At 49.6% G+C, this 10,255-nt stretch overlaps 1 protein-coding gene across 4 annotated transcripts; it reads right to left on the minus strand.

Annotated features, from left to right (window-relative positions):
* Positions 1-549: 549 nt before the first annotated feature.
* Positions 550-9,865, minus strand: PSMD4 (proteasome 26S subunit ubiquitin receptor, non-ATPase 4). 4 transcript variants are annotated; one of them, XM_040626765.1, is made up of 10 exons: positions 9,738-9,865; positions 4,825-4,998; positions 3,480-3,594; positions 3,011-3,097; positions 2,788-2,823; positions 2,370-2,585; positions 1,867-1,975; positions 1,570-1,701; positions 1,420-1,487; positions 550-832 (listed from the first exon to the last, which is right to left on the minus strand). In XM_040626765.1, exons 1-10 carry the CDS (start codon positions 9,761-9,763, stop codon positions 662-664), a joined length of 1,134 nt encoding a protein of 377 aa, XP_040482699.1. In that variant the 5' UTR covers positions 9,764-9,865; the 3' UTR covers positions 550-661. The 4 variants fall into 4 exon arrangements, with proteins under 4 accessions (XP_040482699.1, XP_040482697.1, XP_040482698.1 ...); XM_040626763.1 differs by having other exon boundaries at positions 2,755-2,823; XM_040626764.1 differs by having other exon boundaries at positions 2,755-2,823; positions 4,858-4,998; positions 9,738-9,864.
* Between the last annotated feature and the right edge of the window lie 390 nt (positions 9,866-10,255).

Consider the following 10,255-nt stretch of genomic DNA (forward strand, 5'->3'; position numbering starts at 1 on the left):
TGTCTCACCCTGTCACAGGCCTCCCAGAGGCTATGAGGGTTTAGTCCTTTCTCCTGTTTCCACAGGGTCTTGTTCATGCCCCCTTGGGCACCTACCAGACATGTGTCAGCACTCATTTCCAGGCCGGCCCTGTGTTGCGCTCGAGTCCCCGAAGGCCAGTACTGTTACTATGTATATATGTATTTACAGTAACCCCTACACCCTACGGAGGGCTCGAACTCGTGAGCCCGAGATCAAGAGTCGCATGCTCTTCTGACTGAGCCAGCCAGGCACCTTAAGGCGAGTACTGTTTTCTACTCACCCCTGTGGCCCCAGAGCCTACCCCAAACTGACTCTCAGCAAAGCTCCTCTTCCTGAGACAGGGAAACAGCCCCAGGGCAAGTGTCAGGAGAGACTGGCATGGAGCAGGGAGGGAGGGAGCAGGCGTCAGAATTGAGAGGCCAGGTGCTGGAGACACAGAGGACTCAATAGGGAACACTCCCCTTGTGCCAGGCACTCCTCCCCTCTGTCACACTTAGAGCTACCACTATTGGAAGCAAAAGAGAAACAAAAGTTGCCAAGCTTTATTTAGGTTGTACTGGTTACAGATAACGTATCTAACCCTTTTTCCCGCCCACGCTATGCAGCCCCCTGAGCGGGCTCAGCCACCCTGCCCCCAGTCTCATTTCTTGTCCTCCTCCTTCTTGTCCTTCTTGCCATCCTTGTTGGCCTGCGAGGCCAGGGATCCCATGGCATTTCGAATAGCTTCATTGTTGGGATCCACGCCTGGCAGGTTCTCCAGGACGCTCTGAAGGAACTCAGGGTCCTGCATCACGTCATAATCATCCTCCTCCTGAAAAAGGGCAGTGTCGGCTCGGGCAGGGGCTGGGCCACCTGGGGAAAGCGCTGCTGCCTGAGCCCCTCTCTGCACCTGACTGTCTGGGGCTGGGGCCACCTCCGGCCAAGGGTAGAAAGGACAATTCGGGAACAGACCCAGTGCCTACGTATGGTAGGAACTCACACACGAGTGACCAAACAGAGAAACCGGAACTTTGCTTCCTGAGCACACAGGATAAAACCAGACGTCATCATGTTCAGATTTCATGCTATCAGACACCCACCCACTCCTTTTTCTTTGCCTTAGACCCTCTCTCACCCTCCCGGGAAAACAAGAGCCTATACACCTGTTCAGACAGCTCCCACCAAGAAGGAAGGAAAACGGCCAAACGTCAGACACTTATCCAACTCGGAATGTGTTCATTCTGTTGCCTCAGCAGGGTTTACAAATACGAAATGTAGATCGAGGTGTTTCTTTCCCTCTGCTCGTCAAGAAGCTCATCTATGAAACCCTGAAGAATGGTTCCAGGCCTAGAGGGCTACGGACATGACTGCCAGGGGACTTAAACGTGGTGGGGGTGGGGAGTCATCGCTGGCCCTCACCTTGGCGGGCTCAGATGTGTCCATGGCGGAACTGGCATCAATGTCAGCTGATTCTGCCTGGCCAAACTCTGAGGAAAAGAGGTCAGTTTGTTTAGCTCCACTTCCCTATCCAACCTCTGCCTGGGCACCGCTTCCCGGGCCCTGGCTCACCTGCACCCTGCAGGGACATCTGCATGGCGTAGGCGATCTGCTCCTCCTCGGTCATACTGCTTAGGTCAGGGAGCCCAGTGCGGCCAAACTCCTGCTGGCTGATGGTCATCTTCAGCAGGGCGTCGTCTGAGTCTGGAAAAAGGAGGAGAGCGGCACAGGAGAACAGGTGCCTGCTCCACACAGGCCCACCCGCAAACTGCCCCCCCAGCCCCTCTACTCCCATGCTGCCAGGCCTCCCCACCGCTACTCCAGCGTCTCCGCCCCGCTCCACGGGGTACGCTCGGCCCCGTCCCTCACCTTCAGCCCCAGCTGTAGCAATCCCCGCCTCGGCCGCAGAGGCTGCAGCTGCCCGCCGGGCCTCCTCCTCCTGCCGCTGCCGCTGCTCTTCCATAGAAACACGGAGGGCCTGGCAAAGGGCAGGGCAAGGTCAGATATTCCGCCCTCCTTCCTCACAGGCACTTGGGGAAGTCAGCTGAGCGGTGGGAAGGGAACGCAAAGGGCAGCTTCTGGTTTATGCACATGGGGAAGAACGTGGGGAGGGGCGAGGTGATACAGGGAAAAAGGACGGACTTGGGAGAAACCTGGGGTGTACTGAGGAGACGTGAACAAGGGAATCGGACATTGGCGCCCCTAGAGATCACACAGGATTAAGGGGAGAAGGGACCAAAAGGGAGTCTGGGAAAATGAGTGAGGGTGTTCAGGACAGTTCAGGCCTAGAGACACTCTGTGGTATGTGGGTCCTCAGTATAAGAGGACAAAGGAGGACCCTTGGGCTCCACCTGAGGCCGACGTTTGCTCACCAGGGCCAGCTCGGGATCGGCACTCGGGTCCACTCCAAATTCAAAGTCACTGGCACCAAGCCCCAGCATGGCACCACCTTCACCAGCCAGAATCGGAGAACTGATGAGGGCGTCGGCCAAGCTGGGCCCGGGGGGCACGGTCACCAGATGAGAACCGGTTCCATCTTTGCCATTCAATGTGTTTACGAAGGCTGTCAGCTTTTCCGTGTTCACCTCCTGGGGGAGGGAAGAACACAGGACGCTCTCCTCACCGCCTTGCTCCCCCTCCTCTGCCATTTCAGCTCCATCCGTCACCACCCTCTCACAGTGCAGGCGTTCCTCTGGGTGAGGACTGTTCTGTTTATAACCAAGTTGAGTCCATGCCCCCCAACCCGTCCTTACTCACCTCTTCCCCAAAATTGATAATGTCAACATTTACTTTTTCCTTCTTGAGACGTTTAGCCAGTTTCACCAGCTAGGGAGAGGGAAGAGAAATGAGGAAATCTGTTCCAGACCATGAGGGGAAATGACACACCTCACAAGCGCATACGGAAATCGGTTAACCTCCTCAAGGCCCCCCCAGCAGAAACACTGAATTCTCCATATCCGCCTTTCCCCAAGAGGCCCCATTCCCGCATTCCCCGGCCGTCACCTGGACTCACATCCTTCTCGTTGTCCTCCACGGGGCTTCCCACAAAGGCAATGATGCGCATCTTGTGATTCTTGCCCTGTCGGTGCTTCAGAGCCAGCTTGTAAAGCGAGAGCAAATTCTCACAGGCAGCCAGAGCAATCACTTAGCTCGCTCCTGGCACCCTGCTTCTTTTCTTATGGTTTCTATGTTCAAGTCCACCGTCATGTTCGCGTAAGGTCTAACCCCTCCTCCACCCTTCCCTCCCTGCTGTGCCTCTGTGTGGACAAGGAAGAGGGGCTAAGACTTAATTCCAGGGGTCTTTTCCTTCACCACCATCACCAGTCGTGGAATCCATCCCACCATATCCTCTACTCCTTTCCCTGGGTCACCTCTCTTCCCCCGCTCTGGTTCTAGCTCCACATTCCAGGAAGAAACGAATGACGCTGGGGGCAGCAGCGCAGAGCAAGGGGGAGCAATCACAGGGACCCAGAGGGACTCACGTGGGCCACGCGGATGCCGGTGCAGAAGGTGATCTTGCCCTTGGGCTGGACGGTGTGGAGCTTGGAAAGGATGCGGCCGGTGTCAGGGGTGAGTGTGGTCAGCACCTCACAGTCACTGGGATGGAGGGAAAGGGTTTCTGTGATCTCAGGTCAGGACAAGTGCCTCCAAACCTGTGTTTGACTCATCTTTTTTTCCCTTTTTTTTAAAGGAAGCTCTACGCCCAACATGGGGCTTGAACACACAAACCTGAGATCAAGAGTCACATGCTCTACCGACTAAGTCAGCCAGGTGCCCTGACTCACCTTTTCTTTAAAGACCTCGATAGTAACTGTAATCTCTACTTTTCTTAATCAGACATCCAGTGTTTAGAGGGTAGGTCTTAAAAGTTCTCATTACAAGGAAAGAAAAATTTGTGACTATGTGAGAAACGGGCATTAACTAAACTCAGCGCGGTGATCACTTCACAATATATACATATATCAAATCGTTATGTTCTGTACCTTAAACTTATGCCATGTTATGTATCAATTGTATCTCAATAAAATGGGGAAAAACATCTAGTATTTGGTAGATATGAGCACAGGAAATAAGCGGTTGATTTTGCAAGAAACCTGCCCTCTTCCTCCCCATGTTTCCCTTGAGTCCTTCTCATGTTATCCTGCTCCCAGGCCCCAAGAATCTCCCGCCGCAGTTCGATGCTGGTGACTATGTCTCCTCGCTGCTCCACTTCCAGACCCACTTGCCAGCTAGCAACATAAATACTGGGATGGGAGGTTACTCATTTGCGGGTTATCAGTTCTTAAAACAAATCACTTTTGGGGTAAGAGGATGTGTGATACAGGCCCTGGGCACTCTTGCCTAAAATGACTTTTCACTGACTAAAACATATTGTGAAATTGCACCCCAGATTTAGTTTCATAGCTGTATTAAATTCAGATTAATGTTAAACTCAAGTTGCAGGGCGCTCGGGTGGCTCAGTTAGTTAAGCATCAGACTCCTGATTTTGGCTCACATCACGATCTCCAGGTCCTGAGATCGAGCCCCACATCAGGCTCCTTGCTCAGCAGGGAGTCCACTGGAGCTTCTCTCCCCCTCCCGCTGCCCCTCCCCACCCACCCTGTGCTCATGCTCTCTCTTTCTCAAATATGTGAATAAGTCTTTAAGATACATACATACATAAATACATAAATAAATAAATAAACTCAAGTTGCTATTTATACTTCTTCTGAATAGTGAAGAAGTTAGTCTAGGAAGGTTGATGGGCAAATGCAACTTCATGGGACCTACAGAAGGAGAGCAACCTGGATACCACAGTGGGTTAGATATGGGAAAACACCCACCCACCTAGCAAGCCCCTTCCTCCTCTGCCCCATGTACTTGGCCAGTGTGATGAGGCCCACGTTGTTCTCAGGGTTGCTGCGGGTCTTAGAGTGACAAACTATGTTGACAGCATCTTGTTGAGCCTGCAGCCGGGTAGGTAAGAAGTCCCCATTCCGCATATACTCACTGTTGTCCACACTGTCAGATTAAAAGAAAGAGAGAGGACGTATTGTAAGATCTGAGACATCCTCTCTAGTTCCAGGGACCCCTACCCTCCTTCAACACTTCTTTGAGGGACTTTGTCATGCACAGCAGCGGCTGTCAGTTTCTGTGAAACACAGAACCACCTACAACTTAAAACACACACACACACAGACTTCCAAGCCTTACACCAGACTTACTGACTCAAAATGATCAAAGGAGGGGCGCCCGGGGGGCTCAGTCGGTAGGACAGCCAACTCTTTATTTTGGCTCAGGTCATGATCTCAGGGTTGTAAGATCAAGCCTCATATCGGGCTCCACGCTAGGTGTGGAGACTACGTAAGATTCTCCTTCTCCCTCTGCCCCACGCCTCCCTTTCTTTAAAAAAAAAAAAAAAAAAAGACCAAAGGAGGAAACACATTTTAAATCTCCATTCCACAAATGATTCTGATAAGCACCAAACACTGCAATCTGTTCCAGTACCACAATCACCTTCTTATAAGCTGCAGTTAAACACATTAGGCACTGTCACGGGAGAATATTCTAAGTTTGCCTTCAAGATAGAAGTATTCCTGGGGCGCCTGGGTGGCTCAGCCAGTTAAGTGTCTGCCTTCGGCTCAGGTCATGACCCCTGGGTTCTGGGATCGAACCCCGCACTGGGCTCCCTGCTCAGCGGGGAGCCTGCTGCTCCCCCTGCTTATGCTCTCTCTGTCAAATAAATAAACATCTTTAAGAATCCATTAAAAAAAAAAGTATTCCAAAGGTAGAAAATACTTATAAAATAATACGTGCTCAGCAGCACTGAGCGCAGGAAAGTGCAATGCAATCGTCTGGTTAAATGTTTAACAGCTTTGGCAGCTGGACCAAACTGCAAAAATGAGGTTCCATGGATGGGGTCTCACTTCTTTTATGCTTGCATTTTCCCAATCTAAGAAATCCAGATAATATGAAATACAAGCTCTGGCTTCCCAGAGACCATAAGAAGGCAAGAAAGTGACGCAGTTATACAAGCTGCGAACAGGATTCCTGACTTGACCCACTTCATTTCCACTGGCTAACAAAATATGGGCTGGGGGCGCCTGGGCGGCTCCGTCAGTTAAGCGCACATCTTCGGCTCAGGTCATGATCCTGGAGGCCCCGGGATCCAGCCCTGAATCCGGGCTCCCTGCTCAGTGGGGAGTCTGCTTCTCCCTCTGCTCCTTCCTCCGCTCAAGCTCATCTCTGACAAATAAATACATAAAATCTTTAAAAAAATATGGGTGGGGGCAATCTTTTTCTTTAATATCCTTTGACTGGCAATAAATCTAAGCCAAAAACGATGAAGAAAGGCAATTAAGAAACTACTGAAAGAAACAGAAAAGGGAGTAAACGGCAGTGTTCAGGTTCAGATTTAAATCCCCAATCTGTTATTTATTAATACTATGATCCTAAGAAAGTTACTTAATTTCTCTAGGGTCTAGTTACTTCATCTGTGAAGTGGGTTTTACTGTATGGAGGAGAAGGTAGGCTTACAGGATTGCTATGATGATGGAATGCATAGAAGTACTTAGCACAGCGCCTAACAATAAGCAGGAAACACAGACTAGTTCTCATAGGGGAAACTCCATCTACGTAGTGAGGTCAAGGGCTGACTCTACTCACCACGCATTATATTCTTTTTTCCCTGATACACTGTTCCTGATGATTCTCCCAGCAGAGAAGCAACAGCCTCTCTAGCTTCAAATACAGCAGTGAGTCCAAATATAAAAAACAATGGAGGCTTTGAGGACTGTCCGGCTGGAACAGCTACTACGTATAAGGGCTGTGGGCAAGAGCAGCAGGTGGAGGAGGGCTGGAAGAAAGGCTGCGAGCACCAGCAACGTGAGAGGCAGGGAGAACAGACACTGGAGAATGTGGAAGCGGGGCTCACATTTTGTCATCCATCAGAACGCTGGGAGGGTGATGGTAGTACGGGGGTACTAAAAACACAGATGCCTTAACAAACTAGGCACACATCCCTAAAAAACACACTGTTTAGTTTCTCCAGTCTTGAACTTTATATGAATTGAATAATATACCTATTTCTTGACTACTTTTGCTCAACAGTATATAATTTTTCCCAACAAAAATCCATCTCAAAACAAGGGCTTATGATATCATCCAGCTATTCCATAAAGTCTTCATTTAAAAAAGGATACAGGGGCGCCTGGGTGGCTCAGTCGTTAGGCGTCTGCCTTCGGCTCAGGGAATGATCCCAGGGTCCTGGGATCGAGCCCCGCATCAGGCTCCTTGCTCAGCGGGAAGCCTGCTTCTCCCTCTCCCACTCCCCCTGCTTGTGTTCCCTCTTCTTGCTGTGTCTCTGTCAAATAAATAAAAATCTTAAAAAAAGAAAAAAAGAATAAAGACGCCTGGACTTCCCTGGCTGGGAGTCTGCCTCTGCAAAGGGAAGGCGGAGTCAAATAAACTCCACAGAATTTTCATGCACAGCAGAGCATGAGGCTCTACAGAAAAAAGGAGCGGCTCTCATCATTGTCCTGTGACTGGGCTGCGACGACTGGACACCAACAGGTCTCTCTGGGGCTAATCTTTCCTCCCATCAAGCCAGGCCAGTATTCTCTTTCTTTCTTTCTTTCTTTCTTTCTTTCTTTCTTTCTTTCTTTCTCTCTCTTTCTTTTCCTTCCTTCCTTCCTTCCTTCCTCCTTCCTTCCTTTCTTTCTCTTTCTCTCTTTCTTTTCCTTCCTTCCTTCCTTCCTTCCTTCCTTCCTTTCTTTCTTTTTCTTTTTTTTAGGTAGGCTCCATGCCCAGCATGAAGCCCAACCTGGGGCTTGAACTCAGAACTTTTTATTTTATTTTATTTTATTTTATTTACTATTTTATTTTATTTTATTTTATTTTATTTGACAGAGAGAGAGACAGCCAGCGAGAGAGGGAACACAAGCAGGTGGAGTGGGAGAGAAAGAAGCAGGGTCCCAGCGGAGCAGGGAGCCCAATGTGGGGCTCGAGCCCAGGACCCTGGGATCACGCCCTGAGCCGAAGGCAGACGCTTAACACTGAGCCACCCAGGCACCCCTGAACTCAGTACTCTTGAGATCAAGACCTAAGCTGAGATGAAGAGCCAGACACCTAACGCACTGAGCCACCAAGGTGCCCCCAGGCCAATATTTTTAAACCGTATTTTGTATACAGCTCTGCCTCCACCATGCTCAGAACTCTTTCAGGAGTCCTCTATTGAAAGGTACCAGAGTTCAACCTCCTGAGCTTGACATTTGTGGTTTTCTACCTTTCAAAAAGAAAGAAAGAAACTACCGTAAATCAACCTTAAAATCAAGTCATGATAACCTATACCCTAATCCTTAACCACACCTTAGGCATTTACATTTCAACAGCTTTGTTTCTGCCCCTACCCCTACCTGTCAGGGTCTCTCAGCATTTGTCAAAGTTCCTTCAAGGCCCCTCTTAAACTCCCTCTTGAGGACTCCTCAGGTACACTGCAACTAACAGGTGTACAATGCTATGCAGGACAGAGCGCCGTCACAAGCATTTCACCTAACTGGAGTGTAGGGCAAGGGGACATTATGACTATTCCCAGAGAGAGATTTACTACATTCTCAAGAACATGCAGCTGGTAAGTAAGTAGCAGAACACACAGGAGTTTGGATTCCAAATCCTGTCCTTTTTCTACTCTAACACGCTCTGTCCCAGAAGTTGCGAGATTTAGCACATAAACATATAGGACTCCCAGTTAAATCTGAAGTACAGATAATTAACAAATAACTTTTTAGGATAAATATGTCCTACGCAATATTTAGGACAGACTTATAGGCATTTTTATGTTAAAAACTGCTGTTTATATGAATTCAAATTTAGCTGGGCATCCTATATTTTATCTGGCAAAGTTATCCTTCCCCCCCACCTCCCCAAAAGAAACTCTTAGGTGGCTGTTCCATCCAACGGCGATTTGTTTGTGCACTATTCCATAGTATATTCTACTCTCATAGTTCGAAGAAACTGAAAACCTTGCAAAAGCTTGTGTCCTCTGCTTCTAATCCAACTCATAATAAGATACTCAGCCCAAGTCTGAGACTGAAGAGGAGGGCCAGCTCACCAGAGAAGAGCTTTAATGTCAGAGAGCCTAGGGTTTAAATCTTGGCTCCCCCACTTAACTACCCGTGTGACTTTGGGTAAGTCATCTAAAACTGCTGAGACTCGGTATCCTCATCTGTAAAACCGACGAATATTTACCTAGAAGTGGTGTGAGGTTTAAGTGAGGAAACGTACATTAATGCCTGACACATAGGAAGCAATTTATAAATAGTACCTTTGAAGATGATACAGGGAAAGGTAATGGATACAGAGATGAAAGACTGGGGCGGGAAAAGGATTTACAATCTCTCTTGCTAAGATCCACTATTTTGAGAAGAGGAGAGGAGGGCTGATGAGTCTGAGAAGCAGACTCTGGCTACAGACAGCAGATCTGGGACTGGTCTAAGGGAGACGACGCTAAAATAGAGCAAAGAAGCGAGGATCGGCCAGTCAATGACAATCCGAGGGCTGAGGGATACTGGGGTACTCCCGGCCCGTCCTCCTCTCCCGGGCCCTGGGATGACTCAGGGAGTCGATGGGGCTCCTTCCTTCCCGGCCCAGGGCCGCATCTCACCGATCGGTGCCCCACCCCCACCCCAGGCCCACCCGGCCTCCGCGCAACACGCGCCCCCCACGCAGTCCGGCCCCCCACGGGTCCCGAGGTAGCTCCTCACCAAACCATAGTGCTTTCCAACACCATCTTGCCACCTTCCTCCCTCCCCGACCGGTTCTTCTAGACGGCTTAACAACAACTCCTCCCATTGGCCCAGCGCTCACCACCAATCACAGGCCTCGCTCAGCCAGTTGCTTCCGCTTCCGCTTCCGTCCGCGTTGCGCTCTGGGAATTGTAGGCGCCGCCAAAATAAAAGGGTATGTGGGGGACAGACGGAGGACTGAGGTGACACACAAAAAAAGGGTCCACCTCTACCTTCCCTGTTATCCGAGTTCTCTGGTTGAATTCCCTGCTGGAGGATCTAAAAGAATTGGTGGAGGACCCCTTGAAATTGCTGTGGATATGTTTGCTAGCATCGTCATTTTTAGAAGTTTGTGGGCTGGCTAACGACGTTTCAGCTCTATCACTGCCCCATAGCGCTTTGTGCACCTAACCACTAAGCCCGTGTCCTCCAGAATTGAATATATATCTCTCTCTTCCATTTAATTAAGGGCAGGAAAGTTGTCTTAATCTTTATAA

Source organism: Ursus maritimus, unplaced genomic scaffold, assembly GCF_017311325.1.
Source record: "Ursus maritimus isolate PB19 unplaced genomic scaffold, ASM1731132v1 scaffold_12, whole genome shotgun sequence".
Classification (NCBI taxonomy): domain Eukaryota; kingdom Metazoa; phylum Chordata; class Mammalia; order Carnivora; family Ursidae; genus Ursus; species Ursus maritimus.